Source organism: Cinclus cinclus, chromosome 1 (genome assembly GCF_963662255.1).
Source record: "Cinclus cinclus chromosome 1, bCinCin1.1, whole genome shotgun sequence".
Taxonomy (NCBI): domain Eukaryota; kingdom Metazoa; phylum Chordata; class Aves; order Passeriformes; family Cinclidae; genus Cinclus; species Cinclus cinclus.
The window spans coordinates 91,473,091-91,493,448 of record NC_085046.1 but is presented as its reverse complement, the minus strand read 5'-3'; the positions used below and the strand labels follow the sequence as shown (position 1 = coordinate 91,493,448).

The 20,358-nt window shown below is 34.7% G+C and overlaps 1 protein-coding gene across 1 annotated transcript in view; it reads left to right on the top strand.

Annotated features, from left to right (window-relative positions):
- The window catches only part of LOC134048588 (dynein axonemal heavy chain 5-like), a 147,611-nt gene that overhangs the window by 8,212 nt on the left and 119,041 nt on the right, over positions 1–20,358 (top strand). The window contains exons 8-26 of the mRNA XM_062500444.1: positions 601–787; positions 1,480–1,645; positions 1,759–1,852; positions 2,993–3,091; positions 4,409–4,590; positions 6,371–6,490; positions 7,185–7,386; positions 8,786–8,881; positions 9,585–9,758; positions 9,852–9,941; positions 10,400–10,555; positions 11,499–11,638; positions 13,324–13,475; positions 15,647–15,854; positions 16,497–16,584; positions 16,709–16,832; positions 16,954–17,117; positions 18,234–18,326; positions 19,455–19,658. Of these exons, the coding sequence (XP_062356428.1) occupies positions 601–787; positions 1,480–1,645; positions 1,759–1,852; positions 2,993–3,091; positions 4,409–4,590; positions 6,371–6,490; positions 7,185–7,386; positions 8,786–8,881; positions 9,585–9,758; positions 9,852–9,941; positions 10,400–10,555; positions 11,499–11,638; positions 13,324–13,475; positions 15,647–15,854; positions 16,497–16,584; positions 16,709–16,832; positions 16,954–17,117; positions 18,234–18,326; positions 19,455–19,658 (2,739 nt within the window). The remainder of the gene's footprint in view (positions 1–600; positions 788–1,479; positions 1,646–1,758; positions 1,853–2,992; positions 3,092–4,408; positions 4,591–6,370; positions 6,491–7,184; positions 7,387–8,785; positions 8,882–9,584; positions 9,759–9,851; positions 9,942–10,399; positions 10,556–11,498; positions 11,639–13,323; positions 13,476–15,646; positions 15,855–16,496; positions 16,585–16,708; positions 16,833–16,953; positions 17,118–18,233; positions 18,327–19,454; positions 19,659–20,358) is intronic.

Sequence of the window (20,358 nt, the reverse complement as noted above, 5' to 3'; positions counted from 1 at the left end):
GCACAAGGAATCAGTTCATGACTTTATTCTGGAGTATGGACAGCAAGAACAGTGTTATATCTAGAATATCTAGCTTCTTTGAACTGTCCTTATTCTGTGGCATTTGTAAAGCATCATACTTTGTTCAGTTGCTTGTGGAAGCGCACGTTCAGAGGTGGCAAACAAAGAAGCTCACTGTCTGCTGGAAATGATGGTGTTGTGTGCTGTTATACAGCATACACTGTCATTTTCTCTCCCCAGTAGCACAAAGGGAGATTAGAGTCTGTTTTCTCTGTTCAGAAGGAGAAAAGTAAAACTAAACAAAATACAATCCAGTGTGAAATCAGTGACAGCTGACTTCAGTCAAGTCAGAGTGAAGTCGGAGACTTTTATTTCTTAGAGCCTCTTGCTTGTTTGTCTTTTCTTGTCTAACAGAATAATTAAATCAATGCACACTTTAAAGTATCGGTGAGTATATTTTGAAGGGCATGTTGATAAATCTTTTTATGCTGCTGTGAATTATAAATCCTTTTCTAATGAAAAATATATTTTGTGGTCAAAAAACAAAAGGAAGCATGACCCTCACTTTTTTGGTTTTTGCATAAATCATAAAATCATCAGAACTGGGGAGCTATGAAAGAAGGCATGAAGAACAGCCAGATACAGGATTTCCTGTATGCAGTGGATAAGTTTGTGAGTACTTTGTCATCATCTAGACAGAATATAGAAGATAAAATTCAGCTTGCAAAAGTGGATATTGATATTTACGTCAGAAACTTACAGAACCCATCTGACTACATAACTGCAGGTGAGTAATTCCTGCACCAAAGCAAACACAATGGTGCTGTTTATAAAATAAATGGTATGTCATTAGTAAAAATTTACTTTGAAGAATTAATTCATCTTCCTTGAACTGTTTACATTTTTCTGCTTACTTTTACCAGGTTTGTGATTGTTTAATTATAAGACCATCAATCATACTTTAGTTCATAGATCTTAAAGAATTAGGTATTTGCTTGATATATCATGCAAGCAGTTGTCTGAATCCCTCCAAGTTTAATGGCCAAGTAGTTGCTGGGTGAATCCACATACTAGTACTCACTTTCCTTGATACTGGGAAAATCCTATCCAATGTTGTCTGACTCTGTGGATAAAATAATAATAATTTTTTTAAAAAAAATTTTACATATATTTTTTTGTAAGAAAGAGTAGATATGTCTCTTTCAACAATAGCTTTCTACAATTTCTTATGAACTCACTGTATTTCTAATTGTTTCCATTAGAAAGGATATGCAATAGTAACAGAGTAAGTAGACACAAGTATTATATGTGTGCATCTTGTTGTTACAGTCTCAATCTTTTCCTGCTGGTCAGTGATTCAAATATACAGAGTTTATGTAGCCTCAGATTATATTTGGCAAGAACACTTTGCTTCTGTAGTTAAAATTTCTGTATTGTTTCTTGGTGCTTATAAAACTATCCTGTTCTATGGTTTTGAAGGCACTAATGCAGAGGTCACTGAGAAACTTGAAGAAGTGGTCATGATTTGGATCAAACAGATTAGACAAGTTTTAGTGGAGAGTGAACAAATTAGAAGAGAAGCTGATGATGTTGGTCCATCTGCAGAGCTGGAACACTGGAAGTCAAGAATGTCATCATTTAACAGGTGAAATCCCTGCATTATTTCTCATAGAGTCTTAAAAAAAAAAAGGAATTTTAAAAAATAAATGTAACTTTTATTCCAGAGAAAGAGTATTAAGTATGTTTCTTTCTTCAAAGCCTTTTAGATGAGATCAAGAGTACACGAGTAAAGAAAATTATAAGTATTCTTCAGGCAGCAAGATCAAAGACATTAAAACAGTGGAAGGAACTGGTAATTACTACTTTCCAATTAGAATTTTAAATTATTACAGTACAGTATTTGTATTATATACAGAACTGAACACAATGCTAAAAATAAAAATAACTTTGAGTGTTTATACTGGCTTTACACTGTGGTTTATTATCCATTTGTTGGAACATACAGTATCAATGAATCTGAAATTAAATAGACAACATGAAAAGAAGTCAGAATTTTTGAAATGTGTTCTCTATTAACATTATAGGTGGAAAGGTTGTGTGAAAGTAAAGCAGTGAAGCAATGCAACATTTTTCTGTTACTGACAAGCTGAGCCTCATGCAGGACAACTGTAGAAGTCTGAAAGTCCATCATAATGCTTTTAGAATGTTTGAGAGTGGACTTCTATTGGCATAACTGCTACTTCATATAAATTTATCAGGCAGAATTGTGGGCAAGCCAGAACATAAGCTGTAGATCACATACAGTCAACGAGACCCCCACCTGCCCCCACCCCCAAAATGTAGGTCTTCTATTGCTTAAGAAAGTATTATATTGTTTTAAGAACAGACCAGGAAAAGTTTCTGATTTTGTGATTACCATACTTGCAGACTTTTATGGTAATTGGAATTTGGATAAAACTGTCTGTACAGAGCCAGTACAATCCAAGGATGATGAACTAGATTTCTTTCTTCCTATGAGCTAGCCCCCTAGGTAGTGGAAAGTTCCACCTGACATGAGCATAATGGTATTCAGGCATTAGTTGTGAACTCATTGTCCCTAACAAGTGTTTATTAAACAGTGTTGGGAGGCACCCTGGTAACATTTCAGGGATGTTGTCGAAGTTCTGTAGGTTGGGTCCTGTGCTGAACCATTCTAAAATCTAAGTTGGATCCATGAGGAGAAAAAGCTTTGGAAGTCTAAGGAGGGATTTTCTTTAAGCCATATCTAAAATATTGCTGACCTTGGAAGAGCTTACCAATTTTTGCATGCAAAAGCATTTATTTTTTATGTGAAAAATAAATAGCATATTTGAAAGCACTTCTGTGGGAAAGTGTTTGCAAAATTTAATCACAGCCTTGTATGCTGTAAAAGAGAAAGAACCTGTTAAGAAATTATTCACAGTAATAATTTTATTACTTTCTTTTCCTTTTTTTTTTTTCCTCATCCCTTCAGGATGGTAGCATAACAATTGCTGCCAATGAAGCTAAAGACAACGTGAGGTATTTATATACGTTGGATAAATTTTTTGGACCACTTGCCAATGCTTCACCTGTAAGTACTGTAAAGGCACTTAATGTGATATTCAGAAAAGAAAGGAAGGGTTTTTGTTGCTGTAAAAAAGCTACTTTTCCTTTTAATATTTAACTCTTTTACTTAATCATTAGTGGACAGTTTAACTCCTTAGGCATTAATGAATTGAGTTTACCGAGTTTGAATTAACCAGAGACAATAATACTTTTTTTTAAAAGTAGTTATCATTCTAGAAGATAATTGAAGGATATGAAAAAAACTAAGCATCAGATTGTGGTCTTTGTAACCCAGTAATGAGCTGAATTGCCTTTGTGAGCTTGGGTCTCACATATGGCAGCTCTTCTGTCTGCATGTTTTACTTAGGAATTACTTGTGATTGTTTCATTGCAAAAGTCTTAAAATTATGTTAAACTTTGGGTTGAGTGGAAATTGGTCAGCTTCCACTTATTTTACAGGTTAAAGCTGTTTCTCTTGTAGGTAGCACTGTCATCCCAGTTGATAAAACTTATTTTCATAACCATATGGGTCTCGGAGTTAATTTTTTTAAGCGAGAACATGAATTTTATCTATACAGACACTAGACAAAATTGTCCAGGCTTGCACAGTTCCAAACATTTACACATAATCCAGCTGGTAACAATTTTTCTAAATAATATTTTCAGAGCTTGATCTCTTTTGAATCCATTCTGCTAGTTTACACTGCAGTTCTTTTACAAATATTCACTGTTCTGCCATATTGGACTTGATTTTTAGATACCATACTTTTTAAATCCTTTTCTAGATCAGTCTCTTGTTCTGAGTTCTCAATATTTGGCTTGCGTGCATTTCTCTGACATATTTCTGTGGGACAGAAAACTCTATAGTTGAGTGTCCAGTAAAAGTGAGATTATTGTTTCCTTGCCTCCACCTTCTGGATTTCTCTTCTGTACAGACCTAGGCAAAATGAGCAAAGGCCAACTTTCTTGTTGTCCTTCCTACAGAAATCCAACTCTTTTCCAGCAGCGTGTAGCCTCTTTTCCTCAGGCAGTATGTTCCTCTGCCAAGCATGTTTTTATACTGGATGCCAGGGCAAGCAGAGTAGAGCCTCTGGTTTTCCTGTGGAGAATCCCAATCTGTAAAAGACCTGTTCCTTTATTCATTGCCCTTTTCCCATGCTTTTTTTCTTGGTCAAGGTGTGATAGGTCCCCGCAAATGAATTGGATGGTCCATTTCATAATGACAAAACCACAAAAAGATGTTTGTCCACTGATAAATCATATTCCCAGAGCTGTCACACTTTTAATTGTGTTAAAATTCAGGAAATTCAGATTTCTCTTTCCCATTTTTTTGCTGTTATAGGTAACAGTGATGGAACACATTCCCAGTTTAATGAGCATGGTCTATATGATCTACTGTACATCACCTTACTACAACACATCAGAGCACATGACATCCTTGTTTCTTAAAATCACCAACCAAATGATTAACACATGCAAGACCTATCTGTGTGAAGGTGTTTCAAAAATCTGGGACCTGGACAGGTGATATAATTTTAATAATTTCATCTTCCGTTGTTAACATTAGAAGTAAAATTGCAGATTAATCATCAAGATTACTAATAGGCAAATTTAAGTAGCCCTTTGTCTTCCTACTAGTCACTGATGCCTATGTTAGTTTGAAACTGGTAATTCTGTGAAGAATTAATTACTCTGTAAAAGCAAAATTAAAAATTTGTTTGAAAAAACCTGTCATTGGAAACCATGTAATAGATACTAGTATACAACACTCAATATATTGTCCACATGGATTCTTTTAGACCAAAATACACTTAATAAATTGGAACTGGGAGCTGAAATACTTAATAATAAAGCTCCAAGGACAGACTGGCAAGGTTCCATCCAAGATTTATATTTTGCTGTTACTGGACATGAAAGTCAGTTTGAGGAAGGGACCAATATATAGCAGGATCAAAATCATAACTCAGTTGTATTGTGGGACATTTCAGAGAAGGGATGAGTTAGCTGCTCAACAGCTACTTGTCCAAGTGCTACACTCAGCATAAATGGAAGCACAGAAGTGTTTGTCTAAAACTTATTCTCTGTGGGGTGAATGCTGATGGTCACTGGCAGAACAAGTGTATCTGAAGGATAACAAGAGCAGGTAACACTGGATAGAAGAGTGGTTATTCATTAGACATTGTTTTCAGGAAAAAAAAAAAGGGGGAAACCACAGAGAGAAGTTAAGATGAACATCTCTGAAGTTGTCAACTAGAAAATGAATAATTGGAATAGTCTCTTGGAATAGTCTAACTGGAGTAAGATTAGGTTATTGAAATGAAAAAGAAAAGGTGTTACAAGCTTCATCAAAGCAAATAGTCAGGGTGTCTGCTTAAATTCCAGCCAAGTCAAAGTGACACTGAGGTAACAGTCTAGGAGACATAAAAGTAAATCTAACAATTTTGATTTCTCCTGTATTTTGGTGTAGATAAAGGGAAGTTTTCAGAAATTAGCTGTAGTCAGTTAAGTACTGGTTATGTTTATTATAAAGAATGAATGTAAATAAAAAATAGAATACTTTTTTCCATTTATTCTAGCTGAATTTATTTTTGCGACATTGTTCGCATTTACTTAATCTGCTGTCATTGCAAAAGTTTGTCCCAGTTAATGGTTTTAGCCTATAAATTTGACTATCACTTTAATTCCCAGTAATCTTTTGGAAGATGAAAGACAAAGCCAAAGTGGAGGAATAGCTCTAGGCAAATGGCTTATCCCTTGTTTCCATGCCTCATGTATGTGTCTCATGTGGTACCTCAGAGTTAAGGAACAACTGTGTGTAAGATGTAACTATCTGTGGCCTTAGGAACTAAGTTCTTCCTGGTGTATCTTTTCAAAGAAAAAAGACTCTCCTCATCCCTATTTTAGTGTGGAAAAATACTTTTCCAGTCTTGTCTGCTTAGGAAGGAAACCAAAGAAACAAACAAAGGAAAACTTAGCAGCAATACTCAGTACAGAAGATGAGAAATGGCCAAACTGCAAGTGTTCAGTAGCCAGCATTAACTTGGTATACATCCATTGTGGACTATGCCATGCAAGTTTTAGTTTGATGAAAACAAAACCTAAGATAAGACTATCCGATGTAGATAACAGGTTCAAGTCAAAAACTTTGGACTCAAAAACATCATATTTTGAGTGTTTTTTATGTAGTGTATAATTATGTGTTCTTCTGTTGCAAAGTAGCATATTTGACTAAAATATTTTATTTTTATTTATAGTCTTTGAAGACCTTAGGATGATTCTCTATCTTCTGTATTTTCTTCCTCAGGCAAGAATTGCTAAAGAGGATAAAACAATGCATTTTCCTCAAAGAAAAGTACCAAGCATCCTTTCAGAAAATTAGGGAGGATCTAAAGGAAAATCCAAGTGGTAGGCAATTTGATATCAGGTAAATAATTCACTCCATTATTGAATCATATTGATGAGTACATTTACAAATGAGATGTAATTATATCTGCTGGCTAACAGAAAAGCTAAATATTCAGTTAAAACGAAGTACTTTTTATAACCAGAAGATGACCTTGTGGAGTGGGTATTTTATTTTTATTCAGGAATAAACCAGGTTTTTTCCCTGTCACTTGTTGATTCAGCACATGTCCAGTGGGACTTCAGTGGAATTTATGCATTTATTAATTGAATACAAATATATATGTATGGTATTAAATCCTAAAAAATTTGAATAATGAATATAAGTGAAAATGCTCTCAGGGACTTCAGTCAGCTTTGAGCTGGGTTCTCTATCACAATGCCAAGGAGTATTTTGACTGTATTGGCACTTAAATCATGGGGCATTTCTTGATATTATGCATTCACATTTTCTTCTCCTGCAAATATCTTATTTGAAAGAGTTACTCCTGTGAGATGTGGTAAAGGCTTTTAATTGACATATGTAAGGATTAAGCATTTTCTGGCTATATACATGAATTTAAATTTTTTTTTGTTGATATGTAATCATTACAGTATGATTTTTGTGAGTGCATGAAATAATAGCAGCTCTGGTATAATATATGTGGGTTAAATAAAAATCTGTTGCAAAGAGATTTTCATAGAAATCTGTCTGGATTTTTTTTTTTAATTGTTAGTGAAAACTACATATTTGGAAAATTTGAGGCCTTCTGTAAACGTTTGGAGAAAATTTCAGATATGAGCAATACTATGGAAAGCCTTTTAGAGCTCCAGCATATAAAAATAGAAGGCATTGACAAGATCACTACTCAATACCAGAGCATTGCTACAAATATGAAATCCAAACATTACGATATACTGGACCATCGGAAAAAAGAGGTACTTACATTCAGCACTTGTGTGACTACCACTCTGTTAATTCTATGCTTTTCACTGGAGTTATGCAGAGAACGTAGAATATTATAAAAATGCATATATTATTTTGCAGTAACAGTAATACCAATACTCTCATATCTTTTAATATAATTTGAAAGTGTTAGGTTAAATTTGTTTTTTACTTCTAATGTTTTTGTTAACTTTTTGTAAACTAGGTTTTGTGTGATAGGTAATGCTACAAACTAATTTTCCTAAGCCTGATTGTTTTGGGATGCATGTATTTTGAACTGCAGAGTGAAAACTAATTTAGATATATTAACACACCAAAATACAGTTTGTCTAGTTGTAAGTGTTACTCAGTATTATTAAAAATAATAGTAATGGCAGTATTATAGCAAAGTTAGTAAAGGCACATAATTGCACATTTTAGAGAGAGAATGATAAAAGCTGAAGTGGCTTTTCAAATGCTCCAGTCTCATGTTTTAATCCTGTACATGCTGGAAATGTGCTGCTTTTCTTGAGCTATAGCCTGCTTGCTCTGCAGAGTTAGAGGCCTCACAATAGAAGTTCTAGAAGCATTGGCTTGCTCTCCTGCCTTCCTGAACCAAAGCTTGCCACTGTCATTAGCTTCCCTTTAAACATTTAACTTGGGAGTACGCTTGGCTTTCTTCTGACTTTGATGGTGTATGTTTCTCTAATACTTGCTGTGTGGTTCTCTAATACTTGCTGCATGGTTCCTACCTGAAGGAGGGCTTTTACTGTTCACTGGAATTTGGAGAGGTTAAAAATGGGCATGACTTCTCTACATCTAAATGTTTGGAGCAATATCTGTTATGTAATGTCTTCCCAAGCTTGTGCAGTGCTCTCTTGGAGAGAAGTTTACATTGAACTCTTTTTGTTAGGCCCTCAGTATTTTAGACTCTTAAGAAAAAACTTGTTACAGATAAGTACCCAAATGACTTGTAGGAGCTGCCAAATTTGGTAACAACCTGTATTAGTCTGCAAGGTGCTCTAGAGAGCCTGCCAGTTCGCTTGTCTTTGGTGGGTTTTATACCTGGGCAGTGAGCAGAGCACTCTCCTGTGGCAGGGCTGCAAGTAACTGAGTGTGCTTTGTTCTCTCTGATGAGGTTATGAGTTTTCCTTGGCCTGCCCGTGTTCCTCCGTGCTCCTTTGTGTTCATGAAGATGAGGCTTTAATCATTTAACCTAGCACTGCTTATGTTTTGTTTGTTTTGCTTAGTGTAAATGCCTTTGCTGCTGGTCTTGTTCCTCCTTTTTAATGCAATGCTGAACACATGCACCATGTAGATAGAGCAGATTCCCAGAAAGCTTCACAGAAAGGATTTTTAAAATAAAATGAAAACAGCTTTATAGATGATTTTTTTCTTTTCCTTTTATTCTAGTTTGAAAAAGATTACCTTGAATTTAAGGACCAAATTGCAGCATTGTATCAATCTATACAGGAATTTGTGGATTGCTGGTTTGAGAAGACCATAACTGTAAGTAAGGTTACAAATGAAAACCTGGTGCTCGGAAAGGCTGAATACCAATAGCTCCTACTAATCTCCTTCATTGGTGCCAGTGCTCTGTACTGTGCTGGTGCCTGCCTGAGATAACTTCGGAGGACATCAAACCTGTTACAAATATTCTAAAAGCTGCTTGCAGTAGTGCTGTAAAGGAATGTTCATTCTTACTTGGTGCTAAGTATGTGTTTCATACCAGTTTTATAGCTGTATATTTTGAAGTTTATTTTCTTTCTTCATCCTGGTGTTTCTTGTTACATTTCTAAGTTATTCCTGTTTCGCTGGCAGGAGTAATGAAATAATGTCTGCCATCTGTTTCCTTAATGTCAGTATTTTTCATTGGCTAAGGCCCTGATCAGATATGAGATGTTAATGAAGTGTGAGGTATAAAGGTATTGGTGTTCTACCACAACTGTTTGCTGACAAAAAGGTGTGAGGATTTGAGTCAGAAAAAATCCCAAACTACAGTGATTACAGTTTCTTGGTTTATACAGTGATAAGTACGTCATGTGTGGGACAAAATATAAAATTCACAAACTTGTTTTGATGGATTTTTCCATATTTATTAGAAAACAACTTACAAATTAACATAGCATATTCTAAATTAATAAAATACTTTATGGGCAATGACTTTCTGAACTGTTATCTCCTGAAATAAATGCTCCATCTTCTTTTTTAGACGGAACAGATGCTGGGATTTTTGATGAAGCTTGAACAAATAGGACAAAATAATGTCGATCTAAATGAGATGTATACCATTGTGCTTCAACGTTACAGCCAAGACTTAGACTTTATTCAAAAACTCTATCAGAAGGAAAAGGAAAATCCACCTATACCACGTAATATACCACCAGTAAGAATGAAGTAAATAAGAGAGAAAAATTACTTTATTTCTTGACTGTTTTTAAGTTAATGAAAATATAACCTCATATCTTCTGTGTTTTAGGTAACAGGGAAGATTATGTGGGCTCAGCAGTTATTCAGAAAAATTGACCATCCAATGATGCTCCTTAAAAAGAAAACCTCACTTTTGAAGGTTGGAAATTAGCAGAGGAGGATTTATCCTAAGCTTTCAAGGATCTTATTAACAGACAGACCATTTACTTGTATACTTCTACATTCAGTATTCTAGCAGCTTCTATCCAAGCTTATCCCAACAGTGGGATTATTTATACACCTTTCTCGGTGGGCCATTAGTGCCTTATATATATCAGAATATAGATTTTGTTCTATGAGCAAGATTGGGAGGAAAAAGCCAGGAAAAGAGTTGTGTTGCTTGTGTTGCACTTCAGTACCACTTAATAATTGAATTCCTAAATATATTGCTATGTTTCTGTGTCTTATCTTGTTTCTAAAACAGCATAATATAGAGATTCAATTTACTTTTTTTCCTGTGGTGGAGAGGAAAAGCCTCGTGGAAGGCCTTTCTACTGTGTTAGACTCATTGAACTGTTTAAGTGGTGCTTTTTCTTTTTTTTTTCCCCTAAATTGCAGACAATGGAAATGAAGAAAGTTATCAAGAACTACAATAAAATGGCTGCAGTTCTTTTGGAATTTGAACTTATTTATCATAGGGCCTGGTGCAGGTTTGCTGACCAGGCTAGGAATGCTCTGTGTGCTTCCTTACTTGTCAGGCACCCAGAAACCAAGGTAAATATGATCTATTCTTTGTATTATTGTTCCATGATTCAGTATTAACATGCTACTTTAATCATATCATGCATAGACAAGAAAGCATTGAAATAATCTTAACCTAAATAGGGTTAAAAATGAGCTACTTGAGTTGAAACAGTTTTTCCTTTTGGGGTATATTTATGATACATCTCATAATGTTTCTTCTTCATAACACTTCTGTCTTATTCAGGTTATAAAAGACACAGCAAATACATATCTACTAATGCCTTATCTACATTCTTTAGATATTGTTTCCTTGTTTATTTTCTATGTTAACCAAAATTTTAGTCAAGGAAGGAAATTTTTATTAGGTCATGGTCTTTTCTGCAGTGATAAATATCAGTGTGTTGAATGTATTGTGATAATTCTTTAATTTGCTTCCAAAATTGATTGTGGAGGCAGAAAATTTTACCATTCTTCTGTCTCAGATTTTTTTTCTGCTGTAGTGCAGAGAAATTATGGTTAAAATGTGGCATTTTTTGTACTAATGATTCCATAATGGACAACTAGAACAGAGTTTTCAAATTTATGTAGCATCTTTAAAACATTTAGTGCCCCCAGAAGTGTAGAGGTTAACCTTCACAATATTTATCCCTAGTTACTGATGGAGAAGCTGACATGAAAAGGCAAATTAACTTCCAGAGAATGTAGCTGCAGAACTAGAATTAAACTTGGGAAGTCATGGGAGCCAAGTGGTTAGGGCACAGTGACGGAGTCACAAGAAATTGCAATCAGTGTAAGATATTGGTTGATTAATACTTACATTTCTGGATGAGGTTGAAGAAGAAACATGGGTAAATATTTTAAAAATGCTCTGCAGTCATCTACTTCTCTTTATATGATCCAGGTATATCATGCTACATGTAAGTCCCAAACTAGTGTCTTATTTTCTATTTCTTCTTTTCACTGCTACATGAAGGAATTATTTGTAAATTTAGACCCAATGGTCCTGGAAGTACTTTATGAGACAAAATTCCTGAGAAAAATGCATTTTGAAGTTCCAGATGTTGTCCTTGGCTTGTATGCAGATGAAGAACAGATTAAAAGACATCAAAGGGAGTGAGTGAATACTTTTTGGATTTGTTTCTCATCTGCAAGTGGGAATTTCCACCTTTGAGTCTGTTGCATATATTACTTTTGATTTATTATTATTTTTCTCTTTGGTGGAGTTTAATTGAATTTTAATTGCTTTCCCCTGTATTTCCATATTAACATGCAGTTGTTCCTATTTATACACATATCTCATTACTTGGAAACGCCTGCGTGTTTTTGTTTTGTTACTTCAACAGCTGCTTTCTAAGTGGAGCTCCTAGGTACTGATGTTATTATTGTTAGAGTGCATATGTGCACTCTAATATAGCAATTACACTCCAAAATAGTATACTCAGCATCAGAAGATTCTCTTTTCCTGTTGGAAAAATAAGCTGGAATTTACCATTTGATTGCTGCGCAACCCAAAAATGAATAAACATGAATATGTTGCCTAAGTTATAACTTGGTCTCTCATGTTGAATGTCTAAATTCACTTTTGTTGATATAAAATATTTTCTTCCTGTTTCTATTGACAGTCCAAGTCTCTGCTGCAAGAGTTCTTTCATTCTCAGGGATGCTGGTTGTTAATTCTAGAACTTTCTAAACAGGGATCTTCAGTCTTAAAAAAGCAATGCTTTGTGGGGAGTGTTCTTCATTTCTTGATTAGAATTGGCCAAAAAGGGATGAAATTTAAAGACTTTCATGAATACTTCAACCCTTCCTGTATTTTTATGTTGTTGAAATTTTCAGTATTTCAGTCTTACAATACAACGTTTTTCATTGATTTTCTGTGGAGTGTTTATGGACAGCTAACCATAAATTTTTAATGCGTCAGGCAAATTCTGCGTGCTATAGACCTCAAAAAAGCAACAGCCCCAGATTTTGCCATCCAACAGGAAAAAAAAGTACAGAAAATATTTGCATTAGAGAAAGAAAGCCAGAAAGAAAGCCAAACTTACCTTCTACTCTAAAAAACTTTCATACTGAAGGTTTTTTCTTCTTTCCCCAAGCAAAGAAGAAATATTTAGGGAATGTAGATTCTTAATTAGCAAGATTTAAAAAACAGTTCTGGGTAAATTGTGTATGGGTTATCTCAGTGTATGGTTTGTAACAGTGATGTTAAAGTCATGATTTTAATCTGGTGCAGAACACAGCTATTGCTGTTTTTGTAGCAGCTCTTGTAAGGAACCCATTATGTATGTGACCTTTGAAATACATTTGCTTCTAATTCTTGTTTATGCAGTTTCTTTGTGTAGCTCCATTTTCATGCAACTATATTGGAAAGCATTGTTTCTGAATTTTTCAGTCTTTTTCTTTGGGGTTCAGGGTTCTAAGTGGTTTGTATTTAGCTCTTTTTATTGGCAGTGTAATTTCATGCCGTGTCTTGTGAGATGGGAAGATGGAAACAAAAATGCCATGTTTTCAGTTTCCTGTTTGTATTTTTTTTTTAATTGTAAATAATTTTTTTGGTGGGGAGAAAAATTCTGCCAGTTGATCACAGTCACTTTGCTGGAGGCACTTATTTCTTCAGTCTGGTTCTGCTGTTGCTAAGGTCAAAGAGGCCTGGTTGGAATTAGGAAGGGCTGGGAAAGGCTCTTATTTTTAAGATGGGATCAGAACTCGTAAACCGTATTAACAGAAAATGTGTCAAAAATTCTGTGTGTTTCAAATATCTGAATTGAGTGCATTATAAGCATGATCATGTCTTTCAGACTTCAGAACCTGTTGATCAGTTACAAGGAACACCTGAATAGGATCCCTGCTGTGCTGAAACCACTGATGAAACCATTGATCGAGCAAATTGAGGATGCCCTTACCCCGGGCCTGATTCAGCTGTCATGGACTTCTTTGAACATCAATAAGTGTAGGTAACAGGAGAACAAATGGTGATCCATTCATGCTGTTAGGTGCCTGCATTTATTTTTTTGCTTCTCTTTGAAAAATGTGTTTGTGGACTGACCTCTTTACTTTAGGTGGATAATTTTAGCCCTACTGCTACAAGAATGTGAGACAAGAGAATGGCTATGGATGTTTTAATAATATCTTTTCTATTAAAAAAAAAATCTTCATAACTTAAGCTGAACATCCTAAAAGTGACATGTCTGAAATCAAGGTTGGAGATTTCTGCCAAATCATAATTTGTTTCCAAGAAAATGTTTTTTTTATTAGGCATTGAGATTTTCCACACAGCCAGTAAGACACAACCTTAACCCTATCAAACACAGCATAAAATTTATTAACTGTTATAAAATGTCATTGAAATGGGCATATACAAAAGCATCATTAAGACTTTCATGTTGCAGTTTCATGAAAAAACAGCTCATGCTTGTAAATTAGTTTTTCAGTTGATGTTGATTGATGTTAGGCTTTCCCTTTTCTTCTTCAATGGAAAAGCATCAATATTAACAGGAACAGGTACCGTCTAAATCTGATAGTGAAATGTGGCACAGGTTTATGCAGCTGTTTGTTTGTGACTCTGCCATGTGGCACTGGTGCATGGGGCTCTGACCAGTGCTAAAGGCAGTGCTGGTCACCTTTCAGCTTTACTTGACCTTTGCCTGACCAAAGCACAAGAACCAAATGGCAAGTGGGTTTTTAGATGTGTTTTATAGCTCTAAAATGAATTTAATGTTTCATTTGCATTTTTTAGTAGCACATGATAAGGAAGGTCTTTACATAAAGTTTAAATAGTATTTATTTATTATTTATTCATTTAGGTGCTCTCTGAACTATGTTAAGTGTCTGAGTAGGTATTACTCAGGTAGTAATGGTTCTTTGTATGACCATTGGTTCTGGTGGAAACTGTCCCTTTTCAACACTTCAGATGTAATGCAGGTATCTGGGCTGTTTCCTGCTGCTGCAGCTGAAGTGCAGTTACACCTAGAAGGAAATTCTTTTCTCAAGTGTATGCATTGTGTGTTTTTGACAACAGGCAATGTCTGACATGCCCAGAATGTTTGTTGGACACCTACAAATTAGCCACTGGTTTGGTGTACACAAAATAGCTCTTACCTGCCAGCAATGTGCTGAACTCAAGCCTAATGTCTTATGAATCTTTTTTTCCTAAAGGACACGATAGGAACTCCATATAGGAATATGGGGGTCCATAATTCCCTTCAAAACTAAAACTCAAGAGACACAGCAGACAGATTTAGGACTACCAAATTTTTATATTAGAAAAAAAAATCTAAGGAATTTGTTGGATTGCTTTTCTGTTTTGGACAATAAAAAAGACAAGTTTCATCATTAAGTCCCTAGCAGCAATAAATGACATTTCCCACTTAAGACATTGGCACTTGGACATCCCTGTCACACTGCTGTGCCTTAGATATTGTAGTGATTTCTTTCTACATACAATAGAAATATACATGTATATATATTTATTTATATTAAACTTTATGGTAGTAATAGTGACAAAGGACATCAGGTGCTGTATTTCTTTCTATTTTGCAATAGAAGTGTGAAAGGGGAAGAATTTTTCCAGTCTATTCAGAAACAGCAGAAACAGTCAATTTTACCTTCAGTTTAATGAACACTTTTGTTAAAGCAATAAGTTTATCTGTTTCCAAAGTAAATTAGGTCATACATATGGAAGAAGAATTCTAGTGGTTTAACAAGGCTATAGTCTTGGCTGGGGGAATTTTAGCAATTTAATTTATAAGTCAATTACAATGTTAAAGTACTGCATTTTGCTGTGTATGTATGTAGGAGGATCACAATAATTTTTGGGCACTTGTATCCTTCATGTTTTCTCTTCTATTTTGTTGATCCTTTTCATTACAATGTTATTACCAAAAAAGAAGAGGTATTTTGAAGAGTATTTTTCTGTTTATTATGAAATGGTTTAATCTAAAGATTGAAAAGTACTGCAAGTCCTTCATGTTTCAGGCCTCCATTTCATATTTTATTGCCATTAAATCTTCATTTTGTTTTAAAAGCTGGTGGGAGGCAGGGGTGGGTGGGAGGGAGGGGAGCTGAGACTTAAGAGATCTGTGTTTTGCACTGATTTGTTTTCATTTTGTTATCCTTGTTTAGTTATTCAGAATGTTTACAGTACCCTGAGGGAGCTGGACTATGTAGTGAAAGCAGCGTCTGATACACTGGAATGCAGAATTGAAAGAATTCTGAAGGACATGTCAAACACTGCTCTGATAATTTTGCCAGAAGATGAACCTGTAGATGTGACATCTTTTTTGGAACAAGTAGAAAAACTTGCTATCTCGACTGCTTCCAGACTGTCTCAGTAGGTTTCTTAATTGCACAAACTTGAAGTCTGGTTTTGGGAGTGTTTATTTACTTACTACTTCTGTGTGTATAGAGCCTTTTCTTAAAAAATGTTATTGTAACAGAGTACTAGTCTAGAGTGAAGTGTTAGTGTTAGGATACAGGGGAGAAACTCCAAATTATCTTGAACGCAGCAGTTGTGAAATAGCATAGTACTTGGCATTTAGCATTTATTTAGCATTTCTTACATTTTTTTCTTATAGCATTCTAATAAGTAGGAAGAAAAATGAAGATGGATAGGACTTGAAATGTCATCCACATGTTTATTGCTTGTTTATTAATATATCTTTTGCTTTTTATTTTAACCATTCTGATTTCACAGATTATTTTACTTACTGCCTCTTCATGGTAAACCTGTTTTATTAGCTATAGCTGGAAAAAACCTTTTTAAAATAAAAATATTATGAAGTCCAGTTGAATCAGATATAATAGGATCTGACAAATGGATTAGTCAGCATGGAATAAGAGCAAACAGAAAAACATCAAAAGGGCATTTTCCTGCACACAAGTGCAGTGGGACAGAGGGTGTGTGCCTGGGAAATAACAAAGGGTATTCCTTATGTTTGATTCCCCATGAATGACTGTAAGGTTGTTTTTGTAGGCAGAGCCAACAAGTGGAATGCTCTGTGTATGAACTTGTAGATGTTCTTAAGCACAGTCTGAAAGCAGATTCTGGAAGAACTCTGGAGGTAAGACCTCTACAATGTAAAATATTACAATGTATCCTTCTACAGCCTAGTCAGATACCTGATATTTCTTTTATATGCTGGATGATATGGTTATTTTCCTAAGAATTTCCCTTTCACTGTTCAGGATTCCTTCGCCTGTACACATCTTGACATGAAACAGAAAACACGCTGCCAAGAATGCCTGTCCTGTAGCTGCTATAACCTGATGGGACAGCTTTGTCAGAAGAATACTGACTCTTTGATCAGATGTGAGTCTGTTTCTTTTGCAGATATGTTTAATTTTTTAAATAAAACCTTAAGATCCTCCCCCACCCCAAGCTTATTGTGGTAAAAAAATTATGTTCTCACTTAAATATTACATTTATTTAGGCATGAAGATTTCTTTGGAATCCTTAAGACATCGATTACATGTTATTGACTCCAGGTATCAGATGACTAAGTTTGTAGAGGCACACAGGGTTCCTTTGTTCAGAACTGAAATTCAACTGGCTATTCCAAATATTGTCTTGAGACCAAGTCTTGAAGATATTCAGGTAACAAAATAATTGCACGTTTCAGTCATCTACGATAAAACATTTATAAATGCATTGTTTTAAAGCAATATGTGGAAGTTTAATCTGGAATAAGAACTAAAAGGAAGGGGAGGAAAAGGTAAAAAGTCACTTGAGTTCATTATGACAGTGGATGCTAAGGACATGAAACCATGGATCAGGTCTGTTATACAGGATGTTAGAAGGGACTGTTTATTCTCAAAGCTCAGTAACTCAGTAAGTCACAAACCTCTACTTAGAACCAAACATTTCAAAATGAGTGAAAAAGTAAAAATGAATGCCATCAGTACAGTCTGATTGACTTCCTCTTTAAACTCTTTCAGAATTTAAAATCAGTTTAAAGTATCATTCATAAATCAGCATTCAGCAGTAGTTAAATGTAAAGAAAAATAATACCAGCCTGAAGCCCTAAACTGTGAAAAAAACCACTCTTTTAAGCTTACACTAGTTCAGCAAAATTCTTACACACATATTTGCAATATCCTATGATGTCTGAAATTGTTCAGAGTATTAGTTGTTTATGGTGTTGAATTCTGGACTTTTCATTTAGCATGGTGACTGTCAAAACCAGTAGCTGAGTTATTTCTCAAGTTTCATGTGCAGCCTTCGTGGTGTTGTCAGTGAGAAATCAGGACACAAAGTGTTATTTGAAAATACCATACATAGAAGAAGTAATCTAATAATTTCTGTAGCTGCCTGTATAGATTATAGAGTATACCATCACAAATTAAGACAAATGTATTACACATTCTGGTGTGAACATGAAAACCATTATTAATAACACATAAAAATGTTTATAACCAGTTTAAAAGGAAATAGTACTTTAAATAAATTATAATTCCCAGTGATTAAGGATTACTCTTCATAAAACTCTTATTTTCTTGTTTGAATACCACATAAACTTGGAAGGACTGTGATAAGTACTTTATGGAGCATTCTTTCCCCTTACAAAATGTGTTTTTGGGTGATCCTATGTCATGCTTGTAAGAATATTTCCTTCAAAGAGTGGTATGTTTTTTCAGTTTTGGTATTGGTTGGATGATCATCCCCCACACAAATATGTCCATGAGCTCAAGGTGAATATTTCACTTTTTTCAGAGTGCTGTAAACAAAGCAGTAAATATCATACTATCAGTAGCCAAAGATATTCCCCTGTGGAAATTTGCTTACTTACATCATAAACAGCAGCAGGTGAGTATTTTGCTTTGATTATTTAAAAAAATTTGATATTTTGGTTAACATTTCTTAAAGTTATATTCTGTACCAATACTTTGACTTGTTACCTGGTGAATCTTCCTGTTAAGTGAAAGCCTATTTTTTAATCTCTATGCCAATAATGAAACATACGAGTAATAGCTCATAAATCTTATATTTGGTAGTTTCTAATCTTAAAATCAAAAGTTGCTTTAAAAACATCTTATAAAAATAGTCTTTAAGTATGATGATGGCAGTGTGGAACCAACATTATCTATAAGTGCTATCAGCTAAATATAAATTGTTATTACTCTTCCCAGGCAAAAACTGCACGTCTTCATATGGTACCTATAAGTTAAAACAGTACAAATATTTTAACTGGCATGAAAACACTAAAGCACTAAAACCTTGGGAGAGTCTGAGATTTAGATAGAAACTGAAATTTGTTGAAGGACAAGAGTGCACAGTACTGGTAATCATGTGGCCTTAATTGTCTCATCTGGGAACAAAATATAGATGTATGTAGATCTGTGCTTAAAAGTGTCTTTGTAAAAATGTTTTGTTGACATGACATGAAAAACAGAGAAGTTCATTTAAGTGAAGAATCCCACATTCAAGTACTGCAAATAAATAATAATTAGGCTTTAAAAAGCCAGCCCAAAAACTAGGAGAAAGTGGACTGAACTCTGTCTTGTTAAACAGAATGTTAGCTTATTTCCAAGCAGCCAGCCCTCCACTGCCTCCAGGACTTTCTGTGGCCAAGAATGGGTATAGATTGTAATTCTACACTAAAGAAGATAGAAAGACTTTAGCAGTTGTGTAGGAGGAGAAAGCAGCACAATTGTATATGGTGCATATTTGGCTGATGCAATTCAGATGATTAATACAGAGCTCTGCATGAAAATTTTTTATAAATTCGGCTTTAACACAAGAACTATTGCTCTGTAAAAATCTAAGCTGAGAACAGGGAGTCTCCCTGTGGATGTTTCTCTGCACTTTCTGTCTGTTCTTAGAAGTACTTACTTATTATCTGAGCCTCATTGTGCATTCTGTAATTTGAAAATAAACCCAAAATCCCAAACTAACTAGTGGACATTTTTTTTTTTCTTGTTCAATTTATACCAGGTTGAACAAGCTGTTGCTTTAGAGTTAGGTGATGAGAGCAAACTCGCCAGGATGGTGGCACTGAAACCTTTAGACAAGCAGATTGTCGAACATAAGGATGTAAACAAAGTGGTGATCCAACTGAATACAATTATTTTGTCTCTTAAAACTGAAGCACTGGTTCTTTTGAAGAGCTTTTCTGAATTTTCGGACATCTGGAACAAGGTTAACTACATGCTTAATATAATATGTTGCTGTATTGTAAAATCTTAATATATTAAAAAAACCCCAAGGTTATTGGTTGCATAAGGAGTCTGTGCTCAGTAGGAAGCATTGGTTTCATCATTCATGGTAGAATCCATTATTCCTGTCTGCTCTTGTGTTGACCAGAACTTGCAAATCTATACCAATTAAAGCATCTAAGAAAGCAGAAGAGCACAAAAGAATTTTAGAGCACAAACAAACTTATGCTTTCATATGTTTATACATCTTTCTCACAGCATCTCTTGTGCATGTGTTATGTAAAAGAATATTTGAGCAGAATCTCTTCGAAATTGGAGACTACAAAGCTGTTTCTGAATATTAAACTGACTAGTTCTTCTCTTGCAACCACTGCTGAAAGATACTTTTCTACTTCTTCACAAAAAAAAAATTATATATATATATATACACATATATATATATATATATATATGTATATATATATATATATATAACCTATATCTAGGAAATCTCTGGAAATCTTTCAGCAATGAAAATTTGAAAGCTGAAGTGAATCTGGGCTGATAGAGTTATCTTTATCAGGAAGTGGGTCCAGTCACATAAATGGTAAAGCTCTGAGGAGTGTTTTGTCGAGAGATTCATCATGAAATAAAACCTTGTGTACATTCTGTCTAGTGAAATTCAGCTCTGTGAATGGACAACT